Source organism: Callorhinchus milii, unplaced genomic scaffold (assembly GCF_018977255.1).
Source record: "Callorhinchus milii isolate IMCB2004 unplaced genomic scaffold, IMCB_Cmil_1.0 Scaffold2, whole genome shotgun sequence".
NCBI classification, from domain to species: domain Eukaryota; kingdom Metazoa; phylum Chordata; class Chondrichthyes; order Chimaeriformes; family Callorhinchidae; genus Callorhinchus; species Callorhinchus milii.
In genome coordinates this window covers 29,169,931-29,190,274 of record NW_024704743.1, presented here as the reverse complement: position 1 = coordinate 29,190,274, position 20,344 = coordinate 29,169,931, and the positions used below count along the sequence as shown (strand labels likewise).

Sequence of the window (20,344 nt, the reverse complement as noted above, 5' to 3'; positions counted from 1 at the left end):
GGCAGTGCAATTGACGGTGACCTGTATTTGTTTTTTCTGCAGGATTTTCTCCAAGGAGACAGCACCAAAGCTCTGCAGAAGCTGGGATGGAAACCAAAAGTTACATTTGACGTGAGTATCACTCCCGGGCGTTAAGAGCAACAACGCAAATGAAATTGCTCGAAAGTTCAACCCCCCCACTCCCCAAACAGTGTGTGGAGCTGTGCGAAACACGTACGTGGCGAGTAGCCCTGGAGCCCCCGGGCAGAGCAGACTCTCCCTCCTCACTCACTCACTCTCTCTCTCACTCACTCACTCACTCACCAGTTCGCCCCATCATTTAGTTTCACTTTTTGGGGGGGAATTTTCTAAACGTATTATCCAGCGAGGAAGGATGGATAAGCGCGACATATGTGAGCACTCCAAACAGTGGTTATAGCCTGCGATTGCTATATGTGTGTATTATTTTTTTTGGTCACGTTTGGTGCCCTCTGTGGCTCTGTGCGTGTGTGTAGTGTAGTGTAGTGTGTGCACTGCTCGGTGCTGGTTTGCAGACTGGGGCTGTTGTGGCTGTGAATGACTGGGGTCGAGCTGATGGCGCTTTGCTTGTGTGCAGGAGCTGGTGGAGGAGATGGTGGGCGCTGACATTGAGCTCATGAAGACCAATCCAAACGCCTGAGTTTCAGGTCCCGACACAGTTCGGGACCACGAAGGCCACGAGGGACCCGAATGTGTGCTCTTTAACTCTTAACGTTCCCGAAACGCTGGATGCAATGGGGTGGTGGTAGAATTGCAATTCAAGCTCAGCTCAAATGAAGAATATAAATGGTTTGAGCAATCTGCAATTGAACGAATCGGAATGGGCTGATTTTATTTTCGTGTGACTGTGAGTTTGAACCTTCGTATGGGATAATATAACACGAATCATGTTAAAAGGATTGGATTATTCTTTTCCTTCAGTCTGCTTTTAATTGGGACCTCTGATTGTGTGATGTGGGTGGATGCATTTTAATGGAGATTGTGGGAAGGCGACACGTTTGTATGCGTTCCTGTGTGTGTGTAAAATTTTTTTTTATTTTGAAATGCACGTTGAAGGAAATATTCTCTACGGGTCGGGGTTTTTTTTAAAAAATCTGTTTGCATTACAAGCTGTGCAACATCTTTCCGTTCTTTGGCCTCTTGATGAGTAATAAATTTTCAGAAATTGCCATTGCCTTCGTTTGAGTCGTTCAGAGAGAAACGCCCAGCGCCGCGCTGCAGACCTGTGATCTCCAAAGCAACTTCGCATATAAAGAGAGTCGCTCACACACAGAATCCACACATTCACCGAACTTGTAGGGTTTGGGGAGGAAGGACAAAACGGACTCAGTTTTCCCTGGCACAGCAAAAGAAATGGCTTGGAAACCTTAATGAAGGCTTGTGGATGTGAATAGGAACAATTTCGGGGTGGAGCGAAGGCAAACGCAGTCATCATAAAGGATCTCTCTGTATTTCACACCATTGAACCTGCAGCTCCCAATTCCGCTCCTCGCTTCCTCTAATTAAACCCCAGTGACAAGCGGAGTTTTGATGAAGCATTTAACACACACACACACACACACAGACACACACACACACACAGACACACACACACACACTGACACACACACACACACAAACACACACACACTGACACACACACACACAGACACAGACAAACACACAGACACACACACACACAGACACACAAACACAGACACACACAGACACACACACACTGACACACACACACACACACACAGACACACACACACAGACACACACAAACACACAGACACACACACACACACACAAACACACACACAAACACACAGACACACACACAGACACACACACACACAAACACACACACAAACACACAGACACACACACAGACACACACACACTGACACACACAAACACAGACACACACACACAGATACAGACACAGATACAGACACACACAGACACACACAAACAGATCACCCTGCTTGACTACTTTGAAATTAAAAAAGAGAAAGTTTCAGGCAAGGTAATTCAATTTTGTTTTCAAACGTTTTTCTGGTCAAATGAAGGGTTCCTTTTTGGGGGGTGAGTACAGGAGACCGGGTTTATGTGACATTTTATCCGCAGAGTTTTCTTTCGCTCCAATTTTCCAGGGTATTCACTGAATCGTAGTTTATCCTGCATCCGGATACCCCCACCTCCCCCCCAAAAAAAAAGAAAACTACTTCCTTCCACATGGACCACCACAAACACCCTCTCACTGTTAGCTACTGTTCTTTATATGGGATCTTTTGAAATTAACTTAAATTAAATTAACCAGACACCTTTTAAAGATGAGCTTCAAAATAAAATTTATCTTCGGGTATTTTACATGGTCCCCCCCCCCCCCCACGTCCCCGAAACCCCGAGAAAAGATCAGCCCGTGTTTGAATAGAGTTTAAGACTTGAAGAGTACAATCTGTCTAATGTGTGGAACTGGGACCGAAAGGCAGCGAGTCTTGGTGTTATCCAAAATGCCTTCAGTTATTGCATTTCCTTTTTTTTGTCCACGGACGCTCGCAGGAAAATCCACCCCTCGCAGCCACTGGGAAGTTTTGGGTTACTTTTCACGTCTGTTTATGTTGTGCTCCCGTTAAGCGCTGCTGCGTTTGAATACAAGAAACAGCTTCGTCTGTTTCCATATCATACGAGAAATGGAAGAGAAACATCTCACACTGACAGTGTTGCGGGGGACGGGATTAACGAGGCAAACACTGCTCCTGTTGGAAGCTGTTTCTCTCCAATAAAGAAGGGTTTTCGCTCTCTGCAACATGTGTAGATTCAGACTGATTTTGCCGAATGTCACTGAACTTGTCCTTTTCTTAAAACAGATGCCTCAACGCGTCTCTCTGGTTACTTAAGACCATCCTCTTATACCCCGTTTGTCTATGCGGCAAAGAGGTGCCAATTCGATATGTAGTGTTGCGGCAACTGGGAAATACAGTAGTATTATTTGATGCATTTAAATTCACAGCACGTTTTGCCCCACGAAAAGAGATTCGGTTGATTTAGTTTATTAACAGAACACCTTTTAACAGGCCACAGTTCCCAGTAGTCAGACAGTGGGCCTTATTGAGTTTAATTGGTAACATATGTCAGTGGGCATCGCCAAAGTCTGGAAAAAAATACACCAGCTTACAACAGCCTTGATACAGGTGCAGGCAACTTTTTTTCCCCCCCCAGTTATATTTACTTAAAAGGCTGCACACCGCTCCTGTGGTTTTGAAAAAGCTGAAAGCGTACGATTCGGGGTAGCATCGCAAATAAATGCATCCCTCGCATCTATTTATGCGTTAGATTGTCCAGCATTTCGATATGCATAAATATAATGTCGCAGGCGTCGTTTTTTTTTCCCCCCAGCAACAAAAAAAAAGCACGTTGAGCCTCTCCTTGGTTTTGTGCACTGTGCCCCTACTTCCATGGAAAATCGAACCTGCCTCAAATTCTGCCTGACCACAGTTGCCCTCAACTGGTGAAAGGAAGCCTTGTCCGCAGAGAATACATTTGTTATTCTGTGTGTGTGTGTGTGTGTGTGTGTGTTTTTTTCAGGCACTTTCTATTCCGACCTTCCCCTTATCCCGTGCACATTGTGACTGCATTTTCTGCGGCTTGTGCTTTCGTTAGCGGTTAGTGTATTCGGTTCTAATTTATTTATCCCCAAAACACCCAACGGACACACCCAATGCGCACTGTTTACAACGAACACCAAAAGGACAGCTCTGTCTGCAGAAAAGCCTCGGCAGCTCCAGACGTGTTATGTATATTATCAGACATTCGTTCATTTGAAAGTCGCTGTTCCAGGGTCGTGAAAACACGCCAATTAACTGCTATATATTAACTTTGCACCCAAATCAGCAATAAGGGTATTGCATACACTTTAATGTACTTATACACACACACACACATTTCAGATCGAATGTCCTTTTCAAGGATTGTTAATGTTCCTTAATTCAATATTTGTTATTTCAATCTTAATAAATGACCCGGAAATATTCTTAAAATCGCTGCACTACTGAGTGGAACTTGTGTTGGATATTGGGACGGTTTTCAAACTCGTGAAAAGGCGGTAAGAAACCCCTCATTTTGGGTGCCATTCACCGAAAATGGATTGTTCTCTCGAAAAAAAAGAGGCTGGAATAAGAAGGGGGCATTGGATACGAGCTGCACGTTTGTGGTGGAGAACATTAATTGGCCTCGCGTTCACAGACCAGAGACCATCATTCACTGTTACTTAAATCACTGTAGTTTAAAAGAGCGTTTAAAAAATCGAGAGGTGTTCACGTTCAGGAAACATGTATCGGGATGGGGTGGTTTTCAAACATCGTTTGCACTGCTGTGACGAGACAGAGAGAGAGAAAAATATGATCGAGTAAAATATGTCGCCTCTTTCTGTGATTAATATATATATATATATATATATATGACTACATATCGGTATACCTTAGAGTCATGTAGGTGAGGCCGCTTAACTATTTCTCAATTGCAGGTGCAAGGCAGATTCATTCCCTGTTTCACTTCTTGCCAAACTCGCTCAGTTGCGTTTGTGGCTGTGCTGAGGCGAGGTGTGGTTTCTTTCACAAGTGAGAGAGGGGGAAAACACCCCGAGACAGACAGACACACGATCTGCAAATAAATAGAAAACGTTCCCGCTTCCTGGCGTAATAATAACAAGTGAACTGGACACACGTTAACTGTGTGTGTGTGTGTGTGTGTGTGTGTGTGTGTGAGTGAGAGAGAGGAGGGGGTGGGTTGCCTTTGCAGGTTGCATTGGGATGACTGCCTTTATATCAGTGAACTTTCCACAAGTTCAGGTGGCAACCAACAGGTCCTTGTTGAACTTCCCCGAGATTTCCAGCAACTATCCTTGCTTCACCTTTTCCTATATCTAGTGAGACCCCGGAATGTTAGACACGTCCAACTAACACCAGCCCCCCCCCCACACACACACACACAAAAAAAAATGACACCGCCCTGGCCAATTTATGCAATTAACTTGAAAGCAGTTGGTGATTTTTGTTCTCACATGAGCTCCTCTGTTTCCAATCCCCGTGTGGGTCCAGAGAATTTCAGCTTGCAACAGCATTCATGCGAAACGTATACTGTTTCAATCGTCCTTTCATATTTCAGCTCAGATTGTGTGTTTCTGCAAAAGTGCGCTTTGTATTCGCTGAACAATTACCCGTCATTAAAAGAAACCGAGAGGAGAATAAATATCCCACAAATATTTTTATTGCACGTTGTAAATTCAATTAAGCTTGCACTGTGATCTATCTGGAAATGTAGGTGGCAAAACCACGCTACTGAATATTAGTATTAAATATCGCTGTTAGGTGCTGCTCGCTGCAATCTCTGTAGAGTTGATCTGTGTGCGCTGTTATATAGCGCTGCGGGGAAATAAGGAGAAATTACAGTTTACCAGCTGACTTGTGCAAGTAACATAGCTAATAGGATCTGAAGTTATACTTAAATATTATCAAATGTCATATTTAAATGGACAAATGTTTGTCTGTGTGTTGTTAATTACTTGCCCTGTAAATTGGTGCTAATTACATATCCAAACTAAACGTTGAGACAAAAGATCCTTAACTTGCCTTTTGTGTGCTTGTTTATTCCTTTATTTGCGGATAAATTGATACTTTTACTGAACTAAAACGCTAGCTTGAGTTTAAATACAGTATCAATCAATCGTCTGGTGCGCTTGACGAGGTTGATTCGTTCTCCATAACATTTGCAAGAATATTCCCGTTTAATTATGAAGGTATACTTGCATTAAAACAAGTCAGTTTGTGATTTTAGTAAATGCATTTTAATTCCCTAACTTCACTAAAAAAAAGTTTCGCCCACAAAATCCACAGTCAATCCACTTTACAATATATTCCATCTCAACGACGTGATAAGGGATATATCAAATGCAAGAATTATTATTTTTATTATTAAAACCACTGTACTGCCAATTTTACCGCGTGTCCGTATTAAAGAGAATAATAATTGTTATTCAACCTCCAGGAGCTTTTCCAATATACCAACCGGTTTCTTGGAGGGGGGGAAAAAACACGAAACAATTTTCTAACAGGAGAAGAGGCAATACCTCTCTCAACAAATAAAAAAAATGCCATTTCTTTCCTTTGAAGACATTTTATTAGTGCTGCAAATGTTTATAAGAAGGTATCCGGGGCGCTGAAATAATACTTGTCTGGGTAGACCAGTTATTAAGTGCAGACTGCGATTTCAAAAGGAATTGTCTCTTTAATGTATTCAGTCTGCCCAGGTGTTACAGTGAAGTTTCATTCCTTGGTAACCTCTCATTCTCACACCGCTCTCTTGCCGTCTCTCCACGGGCACTGACGATGCTTCCTAAAGGAAATCAGGTTAATAGAGCATCTGAAGAGCATTTCTGCTGCAGATGCAAGTCTGGAACTAGCGGCCGACCAAACCACTCCAGCCACCGATCTTCGTGTGTGAAATCCAACCTACACAGTGTGTCTTTAAAGCATTCTGTAAACGGCGTAAAACAATAAGCTAATTATGAGTAAAAGGTTCATCAATACGCACTCGTTTTGCACAGACACTTGGGAAAATAAAATAAAAGCATATTTTGGGGCACCTTTGGATTGCTACACTTGTACTTAAGGATTAAATGGTTTCGCTAATTTCTATTAAAGCTCCCATTAGTTTGTTTGAAATGCAGTGTAATATTGTGCGAAAGTTGAGTGCTGGATACAGAAGTACCACGGCGACAGAGGACAGATCAGCTGCAGGTCTCTCTCTATTGGCAGTCCATTGGCAAGGAAATGAGCACTTGAAATCGTGCACCGTTGACAGAGTACAGAGCTGCTACTGCAATCCTCACAGGGCTGAGCAGACAATACACAGTGGTGACTGCTATTTTTCAACGTTATGGTAAATCTGTTGATTCTGCACTGCAGTTAGGTTAGAAAGTTTAGACGATTGTTAGCGCAGGTACAGTTTGTAAATTCAGCTTTCCTTCCCATCGATCATCACATAAAACAACGAGAAGCCCGCTTAAACCATTGATCTTGAACGTTTACCTGCAAAGACCCCTTACAACCGCCCCCCACCACCCAAATCACAATTGTACACGCAATGATGAATGCTGTGCAAGCTGCTTCGGGGTTAATGAAAATCGTGGGCTGTTTGCAAGCATTTAACGCAACCTTCGTTACAAGTCAACCGAATGTGGGAGCGTATTCTTTAAAGGCAGCTAACCAAAAGGTCAGTGCGACAGCGAGAGCATCTCAAAAGAGCTGGTAAGCAACGCGGATTTAATGTCTTATTTGTCCTCCCTCCCTGGCCCGGTGGAAAAATAAGTAAAACGAGAAAGCGTCGCGGTGGTTTCTGCAGGATTTCAGAGGTGGAAGGAAGGTTGTGTGCGAGTGGCCGCAAACAGCCACAGACTGCATTAAGTGAGACTCAATGAGTCAGAGCGGCTCACACTTCCCCACTGCTCCCAGCGCTGTAGTCAAAAGGAAATCGCCACTCCATCACCCCAAAAACAAGGCTTGCTTTTTTTTTTAACGCGCGGCGCGGGGATTAAAAAAAAAATCTTGTTTACGTGTAAAAGAAGGAAAACTGGATGAAATGGGACCTGGAGGGAACGTGCAATGGCGCCGCTATTTTATGTGGTCCGCAGGCCAGCAATCGGCAAGGGATGGGGACACCCTCCGGCGGCCTTTAACTGCACCAGGACGACGGATTCCCACCGCTTAAAGCCGCCGAAATGGCCAGTGAGCGCACTGCTGGCGTGGCCTCTCTGGGGTATCCGGCCTTCCCAATGAGATCATGGTGTTGGCGACGCGATGCCTCCGGGAACACCGAAAGCCCTTCCACGGGTCAGGGGAAGCCAAGGTAGGACTGTGACACAGGACACATCGCTCGGCACAGACAGTCCAGACCTGCGGGAATTAACGTGGTCAGAATGCCTCGCAAGGTTTTGACTTTGCCTTTGCCCCCCCCCCAGCGATGGACTTATCCCGCACCAGAGGGGCAGCAATCGATAGGGCTGTTCGTCTTTTATTTTGGAGAGTGAGTGAGTGAGTGAGTGAGTGGTTGGAAAGGGATCTGCAAACGAGCGACTGTTTTTTTTTGTGTCTTCTTGTCGACACGCGAAATTGAACGCGGCGAAGATAAGGACAGGGAGGGAGGGAGGGAGGGAGGGAGGGAGTGTGGGGGGAAAAAAACACGATGAGAGCGTGAGGTGAAGGTGGAGTTTGTGCTCGAGTCGAAATACATCTTGAGCCCAGACGACCAGGGGAGGCCAAGCAAAGGGAAATGAGTGCGCCTTCAAAGTTTATATTTTCGCCTCGAATTTTTTTTTTACAGTAGCACAGTAAGAACACGGTGGGCAAGTGGAATGAAATCTGCTTCTGGACGATTTGTTTAGCTTTTTTTTCAAAATACCTTTTTCAGCATTTGGTTCATTGTAAATGAATGATATGAGTCACAAATGCGATCAAGTGAAATTTGCAACCGTTTGCTAACCATCCAACACAGAAGTTAAATGCCATTTGTTTTCATTTTTTTCCCCTGATATTATTATTATTATTATATAAGGATTATTAAATTTGACACGATTTTTGGTACTTTCATTTAAAAATATATATTTGCGTACGCCCCCACCCCCACCTACCCCCTTACCTACAATTGGGAATAAAGAGAAAAAAAAGTGGTTTAAAATGAGTCACATATAGAGTCCTGAAATGGCTGGAAATGACTTTTGGGAGATGGAGATCGTGCTCTGAATTTAGTTAGATACCTCACCTCAGCATCCCCCGCCCCCCGACCTCCCCCTCCCCAACAAAAAATAGAAATCAGGCAGAGTTAGGTATATTCGTGGCTATGCCTTGTACGTTTCTCAACTTGCATTCCCACCTCATCCTTTCACTGATCGTCAAGATGACTGTAACAGTCAGTTTTTGTGAAGCCCCAGGTGCCCTCCCTCTGCTCCTGTTTTCTTTTCACTCTGTCTCTGCCTCCACTGCCCACCCCCACATCTCCCCCCCACTCCCCCCCCACACCCACCCTCCCCGCTCTGACGTATTTGTCAAAATTGCCCCGTTTGCCCACCCATGTTGAATCAAGCTGTGTTTATTTAGGGAAAAAAATGTCGGCCACCCAACCCCATAATCATTCTGTGACCTCCAGCTTTCCAGTGTGAGTTTATTCTGACGTTTGGGTTACAACGGGAGTGAAAGTAAAAAGCAAGAGAGGGTGGAGGGAGGGGGTGGGGTGGGGGTAACTAGAAGGAAGGGGGGTGGGTGGGGGGGGGGGGGGTGTGGATGGACCAGGCAAAATCGAAAGTAAAGAAATCCTTCTCACTGAAAACAAGTATGAAATGAAATCAAACTCACGCGGTCGTTTCCAGTCTTAAGGCAATGCGGAATACCGACCTCAGTGCGTGTGGGTACAGCTGATACTCACTCAGGCGCTTTCGTTTCAATCAAATCATGCAATTCAGTTATTGCAACTTACTTACACGTCGCAAAGCTAAAGAGGGGGTGGTGGGGGGGGGGGGGGGGGTGGGGGGCTGTGCCATTGCCAAGCTCCACTCCAGACATTTGTAAAGAAATGGGATCCCAAATGCCAGATAACGATATCGCTGCAATTTATACTCAAACCGTTTTCGCGACTTTATGTTTAAATATATATATATTTTTTAAAAAGTATACAGTCCTGATTTCGGGAATGCAGCCAATTCTAAATAAAAAAAGTCAAAGGCAACTCTAAGATACATTACTAGGAGGGGAGTAAAATTTGTACAAACTTTTCCTGTGTCTATGGCAAATGGGGGAGTGAACCTCAGCAACGGTTTAACATTTGAACATTGTAATCCAAGTGAAAGACGACAGGATTTATTGTAAAGATTTCTTTTTTTTTTAAAAAAATGCAACGATTGCTTTTTTGTTTTTCAGAGGGAGACAGAGTGGCCCGGTGCAAGGCCCCTGTTGCTCTCATTTGGTTGTGGGGTTGTTAGACTGACATCCTCTGCACTGACCTCTGGTTTCATTTCGCTCTGTGCTTTTCCGTCTAATGAAAAATGATTCCGCGCACTGATTGAATTTTATTCCTTCCTGGACCAGTCAGATTGTGTTGCATGTACGCAATCAATCTTGTTACTAACGCGACGTTTGTTTATTAGACTGGGGAGAATTAATGGTTTTATAATTAAAGTTGGAAACTCCAGTTCTAGATGTACACATGCACTTATATACATTTATATATTTACACAATGTGCGCATATGAATGCATGCATATAAAAACGCAAACTGCCTCCTTTTCTCTCTTGTATAAACCTCGAGAATAAATGAAGAGAGCGATCGAACTAGGATTATGTACGCGCAGTAAAGAGGGACGGACAAAAATGTACTAAGAACTCAGATCCGCATAAATCAAGAATATTTTATTTTGTACCGACTACGTTTCTCGAACAAACTGAAACTTGGTTAAATAAGATTGAGAAAGAACTTGCATTTTTATAGCGCCTTGGAGCCTCAAAAGGCTTTTTACAAGTAATTGGTTTCAAGTGCAATGCCTGGTTTTGTATGTAAATATGCTAATAAAACATAACGTACTGCTTATTGCAGTATATAATAAATTGTCCTATAACATTTGCCCTTAGTATTAATTTTGTTCAACATTGTCAGTGCAAAGAGACTTACAAATATCTACATATTGGGCATGTTAGAAGTAACTGGTTGCTAATATCCTATTGTGTATCACTCTCATTTACTGTTTCAGTTTTTAAGCTCTGGACTTTACATATTACAGTAGTTATTCATTAAATAGCCTGTTTCCAGCGCTGGTTAAATGTCCTGATTAAATATGGACTGGCCTTGCTATAAACCTAGCATCCAATAAAACACAGGTAGCAGCGACAGCGCACTGTCCCTAGTTCAAATAATTGTTTCTTGTTTTCGTCCTTTTGACTGTTTCCTACACATATTAAGTTGTAGCAAAAGTACGGAATGTTTCGTTTTTAATAAAATAAATTTGTCTGCATTGCCGGACATTTCCATTTCTTCAATCTGGAACTTCTGGAGAGGAGGGTTTCCCATCGGCCGTTTGAAGATTAAAGAGGACGATACAGCCCAAACAAATATTGCACCACAAAGCATCTTAACCGTCAAATTCCCTCACACTTAATCCATTTGTTTGGGCGTTTGGGACAGATATGAATCCAATGTATTCAGGCACGAACAATGTTAATCATAAAAAAGTAGGTACTATAGTTTGAGTCTTATACAATGCGTACAAAATGGGATCTATTGACGTGTGTGTGTGTGTATATATATATGTGCATAATATATCGTTTTATACAATATGTTATATTAAACCTGCTGTTTAAATAGAATAAATTAGGGGCAGCAGTGGTATATAATAAAATCTCCAATTCTCAAATTGGCTGTGATCCCAAGCTTCACCTTGTTATTGAATTCGTTGGTCAATGGATTTAGGAATTGCTATCAAGCTTACTGGCCTTGACCCTGTTTATCTGTCTGTCATGTCTGCCAGTCTTTCATCTACAATTTTTGCCTGGCTTTGCCCCTTTGTTAATTGAGACGTTGATATAGGCAGACCTGGGTTTGACAGAGCCTGGCCACACCATCAATAACTATGAAAGGAGCAAAACTGATAGAATTGGGCACAACTTGCATATATCAAAAGAGAGTCAGGAATTTGCCAATGCTATATGCGACTTGGCTATCCAGTGTATGGACCTCCTAACTCTAAATTATATTACATTCTTATACAGTTCTGCGGATTTTTTAACGCTGATGCCATTACAAACAGGTGGCCACATTACACACCCTAATCTCACATCGCTCCTCATATTGCCCGAACAGCTAATATCAAACTCCACCACATGAATTACTCACTGCATGTTGCATTTTTTTAAAATCTAGGCAAGTAACATAGTCCCGACTTCTCGACTGTATTCATAAAGTCAAGTTATGGCGAAAAAAAAGAAGTCTGATAACGTTAATTTTTTTTTAGAAAGAAACACCCGATCGCATTCCACATGTCGTTCGCCATCGCAAGGATTTTCCGGCGTTGAAGCTTTATCTATTTCAATTCAGTTAATGCGCTTCAGGGAAAAAAAAGCCACAAACTATGAAGCCTCATTCTGTATTGAGTGCAACTTTCTGCGCATTATTTTTCTACCTGTTTGCAGCTTGCCAAAATATATATATATATTATTCTCTCGTCTGTTTCTAGCAAGAAACGTCTTTGTTTTCCAGTTGCGGTTTGCTGTCAAGCGTCCTAATGCGCTTGTGCTCTTGGAATAAAAACCACCAGCATTTCGCACTACAGATAAGCCGTCTCCACGCTGACCACTCAAATCCACTTCCCTTCATCTTCACATGTTTCAACTTCATTTAAGGCTCCTGGCATATTTCAGAAACTGTTTCTAGTTTACAATGATAATAGTCCCCCCACCACCCCATCTCCAATACAATTCGATTGATTATTGATTTTGCATTAACTCAACACGACCAGACATTGCCCTGTTAATTTCATGCCCTATAATTCATAGAGGGGATAGAACGGGATTTTTTTTTGTAGATTTAGTACTCATAGTTTGAAACCGATAGCTAATTCCACACTCCCATTTTCGAATAAAATGTGAAATTAAAAAAAACCGAGTGGATTTGTTTTTGTAAAGTCAACTTGCCACCAAAAAGCAAGACTGGGGCATTTTATTGAGCGTCGTCAAAACGCTGACAGTAGATTCTATTGAATTAAACGATACTTTAGACCTGTGAAACAGACCGAGGGTCATTCAGAAATTCGCGAATCTAACAGTGATCTGGAGTAAAAGCCCAGGGAAAATTTTTCCCAGTAAATTAGAAGATCGCTCTCCTACATGTTGAAGAGTTCTGTCTGTTTAGGTAATCTCCCGAGGACGCCTTAGACATTAGGTACCAATAGACGTATGTTTAAATGGATATATTGGACATACTTTTTCTCGCATTTGAAAGTCGTGTGTGTCGAATATTACTACGGAAAATATAATAATGTACCATCAAGCAAAATAGTGGACAAGATGAACCATGCAGCTGTGTGTTTTTCTCTCCCTGGTTCACATAATACTGGTTGGTGTATGGCTCGTGGACGATCACCTGAAGTTTGCCACGAATGAAAACTCCTTCATCTCTACGTCTATCCCTTCATTCCCCAAAACACACGTGTGTATTCAAAACAAACTTTACCGTAGAGGAATTGGTGAGTAAACAGTTAATAACCAGAGCGGGTCAGCGACTTAATAGGATCGGGTCAGTTCAACGCTTACAAGTTATTCAGCGCTGCCCAGGCTCCGACCAGTGATCCGAATTGAATTCACAAAAATTAATTGCCATGAAAAGGTAATTAATTACAGAATATTTTAATTAAAAAATCTCTTTTTTTAAAAAAAACATCAGCATTCAATTATAATAAAGATCCCACCAGCGGATTACATTACTCCTCAATAACACTGGAACCAGTATTCTTTACATCAGTTTGATTCAGTACGTTTCGCCAGATTTGGGATTTATCTTTGAGGGTTTCTTCTTTAACTGTCCAGTCAACGGCCCCTAATAAAGCATAATATGCACTCAATAAATCTTGATGTTGCTAATGCTCTGGAGTACAGTTTCGAAGGCCTATTTGTTATATTGTAATGGGCTGCCCTATTTATTTCAGAATTTAAAAAAAATCTAGATACGTTTTTCGAAAATCACACAGTAATACTACTTGCCTGTTTTCCTACGCATACTATTGTGAATCCAGACAAACACATGGGATTATTTTTTAAATACAAAATGCACTTATTGGCAAGCAGCACCGCTTTGCTCGACTTCATGGCTTGGCTGCGTTTAAAATACCTGTCGTGATTTTATTGTTGTTTAGGCTGCTGCTTTCTGATTCTGCGTGGTCTTTTGCAGGCAGTAATTGAATTTTATAAGTTACAGATTTGTTTCTGCGGAACCATAAAAGGCGCAGGCAGGTTGGTGTGGTTAGAGAGGGACTCTGGTGTCCAGGCCTACCTGACTGCGTTTCAAAATGAGCAAAAAAAAAAGAGACAAAACCAACCACACTATCAATCAGTACAGAGGGCTATGTATCCCAGCCTTTAGACCGAGCTCTTTAAGTGTCTTTGCGACAGCAGAAGTGTGAACGTTGAAGTCCCTCTCCCCCCCCCCCCTCGGTACATGTCTACCCAAATTGCCTCTGAAGTGCGATATTCCAATCTATGTCCAAATATATATATATATATATACTGTTGTAAAGTTTTTTTTAAAAGGAAATCCCTCTTCATTCGAATCAACTTCGGGACGGCCAACAAAAAAAGCGAATTGATCGGGTTTTACGTTTTTTTTCGGTAAAAGCGAGTTTGACTGAAGGACAAATGTCTATTTGGTGAAGTTTCGGCACAGGGAGTGCAGAAACCCTAACGCTGTGGCTGTTTCTCTATCCCTCTGATAAACCATCACATTAGAATCGAACTGAGTTGGTCACGTTTAAAATAAGAACTTAAATCGTAAGCTTTACAAAAAATATATATACAAACAATAAACGTTAAATATATTAATTTACAACGCGATCATTTGCGCGATGTCTGCTTAGGAAATCAGGAGTGGAAACATTTTGCGGCTCTTAGCAGAAAAAATCTATTTATTTCTGTCTTTCTGTTTTAAAAAAAAGTAAAATAGAAATCAATGCTGCGCCTACAAATAGATGAGTACTTTTTTTTTTAAACAGAGTTTCCCACCACGGATAAACAGGCCAGATCTAATCTGAACAACACCGCAAAGTACATTAGTCTTTCATTTTGGTCACAGGAGTTCTTTGAGAAATTGAGTAAAAATCAGCCGTCTGTACTCTATACACCGGCCTCACCCAGCAATGTGACTGGGAATCTCTCTGAACCTCTTTAACATTATATCTATATCTTTATTGGGCCTTGGCTTGTTCTTTAAAAGAGTTTTTTTCTTCCCAGGCACGTTTGATTGTATTAGTTTTCTTTTTTAATATATATATATTTAAAAAATAAAAAAAAACAATCCAAAGGTGATTGTGTGCCTTTAAATGACCGCCTGGACTCCGCAATTTGGCAGCAATCAAGTAAGTAAGCGATGGTAATTATTGTCTAATTGTTGTCTTTAGATAGTGGAGCGGATAAGGGACGGTATTATCCGAAATGTCAGCCTGTGCTGAGGATATGTGCAAAGATATGGGATTCGCTCCGGATCCAGCGGATAAATATATATATATATATATCTTCTATATGGATATAAAGTCATCGACACCAACGACGGGATTGACCCGATTGATACGCCGCATTAAGCCAAATAAAATCAAACTAAATAAATAAAAATGATTTGGTGTGGATGCATTATTTGTTCAATGTCTTTCCAACTGTTAGCGTCTGACTAAACCCCCCAAGACGTTTAAACGAGAGAAGTTAAAACACCAAGACTTTAGTTTACAACAGACGTGGTTAGCACTCGAATCGAACTGTAATTTATTTATAGACAAACAATGCAATGCCTTTAGAATAGGTTCAACAAAAGGAGAAAAAAGAAAATCGCGTAATACAGTTTCCCTTTTTTTTTATAATGGAAGATGTAACATCGAGAAATAAAAACATTGGAGGGAGCTTAAAGTAATTTCTGAAACACTTTTCACGTGTTTGGTCCATATTTATAAAAAGGATATCCTACTACAACTTAAAATAAATTACTATATGACATTTACGTGTGTATAACAAGTCCAGGTAAGCTTGCGCGGAACTTTTAATAGATTTGACACATACTTTGTAATATTTTAAACACCTCGTCTCTCTCTCTTGCAATAAAGCAACTTACGGATCACTTGGAGCAACGCTGTCCTTTTAGCCAAATTTCAGATTGGATTGGTTTGTCGCGCGTATATATATATATAGATACACACACACACACACACACACACATGTGCAATATAAAATATATATGTACATATATATGCATATGTGTGTGTGTGTGTGCGCGCGTGTGTGTGTATATATATATGTACACAGAAACGTGGCGTGTTGTTGCTGGTGTACTGAAAAGGACTCGAGGGGGGGGGGAAAAAAAGAGTTTGTAAACGCGTTGTGTCAGTACTTGCTGCAGTCGTAGACAAACGAACCTGAGGTGCGGTAAAGTGGCTGAGCCGAGGCAAAGGACATTTGGCAGCTGCTATTCCCATTGACATGTGCAGAACTGACGGCCGAGTGGCCGAGGCCGATCCTCTGCGACTCAAACGTCTCTCGCACCGAGTGGAAGTTCTGCTGCTGCCCCGCGTAGTGACCCAGGTCGCCGGTCTGGTTCAGGTACCAGTAGGCCATCCGACCCCCCCCGGCTCCTTCCTGGCCGTTGCTCAGGCTGTGAGTTAAGGACGGGGCGGCGGCGGCGGCGGTGGCGGCGGCGGCGGCGGCGGTGGGGATGGCGTAATCTGGTAAAGTCTCGTCCGCTGCGCCGCTGGTGGTCGGCATGTGGGGCGCCCTGTCCCCGGCGTAGAGGCTCATCGCCTGCATGTTGCAGTGGTAAGTCCCCGCGTTGCTGCTGCTGCCGCCGCCGCCTCCTCCTCCTACTCCTCCGCCTCCTCCTCCTCCTCCTCCGCCGCCGCCGCCGCTGGAGGTCATGTTCTGGCCCCCGCAGGGTGGGTTGTACATGGACGGCTGACTGGAAGGGTAACCGTGCGGCAGGGCAGGAGCGATGCCTGTCCTGGAGGAGGCGGCGGCCAGGCTGGCGCCGAGGTCACTGTTGCCGTGGGGCGACCCCCTCAGAGACGTGATGATGTTATCCACGGTGAAGCCCTGAGCAGCGGCCTGGTGCTGGTGCTGCTGGTGCTGCTGCTGGTGCTGCTGGTGCTGGTGCTGCTGCTGCTGCTGCTCTGGGTTGTCCAGGCTCATGGACCTGTTGGATGGGATGCTGTGAGGGCTGGCGCTGGACATGCTGCTGGTGTCCGGGCTCTCGATCTTGGGCACCATGTTCAGGGAGGGGGAGGCGGGCCCGGGGGGGGGCGAGGACGAGCCGTTCTCCGTCTTGATCTCCCGGATCCTCATGGGCTGCGAGGGGCTGCTTTTCCCGGCGTCGGGCGCCTGCTGCCTGGGCTGGGAGTCCTTGGGCTGCCGTTCCCTCTCCTCCTTCTCCCGGATGGCGTCCTTCTTCTTGAAGCGCCTCCTCCTCCTCAGGAAGCTGCCGTTCTCGAACATGTTGTAGGAGTCGGGATCCAGGGTCCAGTAGCTGCCTTTGCCCGGTTTCTTGTCGTCCCGGGGCACCTTGACGAAGCACTCGTTGAGGGACAGGTTGTGGCGGATGCTGTTCTGCCAGCCCTGCTTGTTCTCCCGGTAGAACGGGAACCTCTCCATGATAAACTGGTAGATCCCGTTGAGGGTGATCTTCTTGTCCGGGGCGTTCTGGATGGCCATCGTGATGAGGGCGATGTAGCTGTAAGGGGGCTTCACCATGTCCTTCGGCTGGGGCTGGGGCGCGTAGTGGCCGTAGGATCTGGCCATGTTGGCGGCGTACTGTTCGTGCGCCGGGTGCGAGTACATGGTCATCGGGGGCGGGATCCCCGCGTAACCGGGTCCGGCTCGGTAGTAATTCTGGTCGCCGATGTAAGGCACAACTCCCAGGGAGTTGGGGCTGGACACGGAGTAGCGAGCCTGCATCGCTGCCACTCCCGAAACAACGTGCGCTGCTTTCTCAACGCCGACTTTCTCCACGGGGGTGGGGGTGTGGGGGGTGGGGGGGACGGGGGGCGGTGGGGGGAAACACACCGCACACACTCTCTCTCCCTCTCTCCCTCTCTGTCTCCCTCTCTCTCGACGGGAAAATAAAGCAATCCCAAACTTTTCCGAAGTTGCGCCGAGGTTTTAGCTCCCGGATTAACCCCCCCCCCACCCTCCCCCAAGAAACAAATATTTCCCCCCCCCCACCCCAATTTTTTTTCTCTCTCTCTGACTCTGTCCTTTCTCTCTCTCTCACTCTGACTCACTCACTCTCACTCACTCACTCACTCTCACTCACTCACTCACTCTGTGCGTGTGTGTATCTCTTTCTCTCTCTCTCTCTCTCTCAGTCTCACTCACTCACTCTCACTCCGTGTGTGTGTCTCTCTCTCAGTCTCTCACTCACTCACCCACACTCACTGTGTGTGTGTGTGTGTGTGTCTCTCTCACAGTCACTCACTCACACTCACTCACTCACTCTGTGTGTGTGTGTCTGTCTCTCTCTCTCTGTCTCCCCCCGCGGGGTGGCGGAGTGAATTGGAAAACTTCTGAACTTTGAGCATCCGTCACTTGATAAGACTTTTACGCAGTTGGTTTTTTTTTTCTCTCAAGCGGGAGCCCCTCCCCGAGGTGAAAGCGTCCAATTGAAGGAGCTGCCGCCCTCAATGGAAAAGCAAGTTGCTGCCGTTTTGGCCACACACACACACACATACACACACACACTCACATCCCAGAACCTAGGTGGCGTCTCATTGCCCCACCCCACTTGATATCCCAGCCCCCATTCCAGCCCCCCAAAAACACAGCATTTAAAAAGGTAATGCAACCCCCTCCCCTCCTCCACCCCTCCACTTTTTTTTTGCTCAACCTCCCCTCCCCCCCCCCTCCCTCCCCATGCACACACCTCGACTTTCCAATGGTAAAAGATGTCCTCGTTTGCAGCCACTGCTCTGAGATCGGTCACTCACCCGCAGAAGCTGAATCTGTAAGGTGACAAAAAATAAACCCCAAACATCATTTCTACCTTTCACGACAGCATTGCGAAAAACAAAAACATAAAAAAAACACGTTCAACGGTCCTGTGTGTCAGCCTTCTGTCAATTCCACGACGGGGCACGAGAAACGTGTGCGTGGTGTTAGTCCCAAGAAAATAAACAAACCAAAACGGGGGGGTGTGCAGGAGCTCCGAGCAAAACTTTAGAAGTTTTTGGGGGAGATTTAAAAGGAAATTCCGGACGCGTGCATGTGTGTGTGTGTGTGTGTGTTAAAACAAATCTTTTCAGCCTCTGTTGGTATAGTTTGCATTCCTGTTTTTTTGGGGGGGAAATAGACGCGGTCAATTAGTTAGAGTAACTGGTTGATTCCCCCCACCCCCACACTGCACCACCCACCCCAGCTTTGTACGTTTTCATTTGGAAAAATTGGACTTTTTTTTATGTACTGTATATGTAAAAAGAAGAACGAATTCGGCAGCCAAGCGCTTTGTGGGCCCCGCAATTGAGGGATTTTAAAGTGTGCAATGATAATCAGTGGCTGCCCACTGAAGTGTAAAATAGGTCTGGACTACTGACTCTCCAGGGATTGCAGCCCGAGCAGAGCAGGAGAATTCATTAGAAACTTTAAAAGTTATCCTTAAACTCTACTGCAGAGTCGGCACGACCCTAAGAACTTAAAATAGTTCGGACCGCAACATGAATGTTTTAAACAGATGGAATATTGAACGGATTATTTACTCCATTGAACAGCCCGGCACGGGCTTTGCAATCAAGTGGCTGCTCAGTCTTAATTTAATTAGAGCCTTTTTCTGAAACCATGAGGTGTGAGTGCATTTACAGATGTGTGAAGCAGATTTGGTCTTTGCACCGTTCCGCCAAACGGCTGTGGGGTGAGAGTGTGATTCCCAGATTCCCAGATTCTTGATGTGTTCATGACACGTCTCGCATCCCCTTCCCCACAAACTGTTTGCAATTCAGCCCCTCTTTAAGAGTTCGTTGAACGCCAGCGTTTCGATCTTTCGATCTCAAGCCTTAATTTAATTTAGAATTTTTTTTCCTGCGAGAGAGTTACAAAGCTCTCCCAATGCCCAAACAGTATCGCGAACACTACACGTTTTCCAAGTCGCTGAAGTTGGATCTCTATTATACAACAGTGCGAGTTTGCACGTGTGAATTTATTCAGTTGAGAGCCCCCTACCTGAGCACTAACCAGTAAATCAAACGAGTACTTCTTTGGCGTGAGAAAATATATTATTTGAAACACGATACCAAGAACTGTGCGTCGCAAAACGAAAGCCTTAATTTCTTACAACAATCTGAAAAAAAAACAACGATAACAATTGGAAATCATGATGTTTTATAAATTACATCTAAAGAAACTACAACCGTGCGGTGAACGCTCCTTGTCCACCTGGGAGCTTTATTAACTCTCACGTCCAAATTAGTAATAACATTTTTTTGCTTTTGTATCATTTTAAACTTTTTTTTTAGAATAACACCGTTTTCGCGAGTTGAATGCATTGTGCAATCGGGCTCTGCCCGTGTGTTTATT

General features: G+C 44.1%; 2 protein-coding genes across 2 annotated transcripts in view; one reads left to right on the top strand and one right to left on the bottom strand.

Annotated features, from left to right (window-relative positions):
- The window catches only part of gmds (GDP-mannose 4,6-dehydratase), a 347,045-nt gene extending 345,858 nt beyond the window's left edge, over nt 1-1,187 (top strand). The window contains exons 10-11 of the mRNA XM_007908694.2: nt 43-111; nt 596-1,187. Coding sequence (XP_007906885.1) covers nt 43-111; nt 596-658 — 132 coding nt within the window. The 3' untranslated portion in view covers nt 659-1,187. The remainder of the gene's footprint in view (nt 1-42; nt 112-595) is intronic.
- A 4,979-nt stretch (nt 1,188-6,166) lies between these two features.
- On the bottom strand, nt 6,167-17,783 carry LOC103176203 (forkhead box C1-A). The gene is made up of 2 exons (XM_007889611.2): nt 16,210-17,783; nt 6,167-6,537 (listed from the first exon to the last, which is right to left on the bottom strand). Exons 1-2 carry the CDS (start codon nt 17,735-17,737, stop codon nt 6,407-6,409), a joined length of 1,659 nt encoding a protein of 552 aa, XP_007887802.2. The 5' UTR covers nt 17,738-17,783; the 3' UTR covers nt 6,167-6,406.
- Nucleotides 17,784-20,344: the final 2,561 nt, after the last annotated feature.

Coding starts and splice junctions, on each gene's coding strand:
- LOC103176203 (XM_007889611.2), bottom strand. CDS start 17,737: ATGCAGGCTCGCTACTCCGTGTCCAGCCCCAACTCCCTGGGAGTTGTG. Junction 6,538..16,209: donor GCCACTTTACCGCACCTCAG/GTTCGTTTGTCT, acceptor CGCCGTTTACAG/AATGCTTTAAAGACACACTG.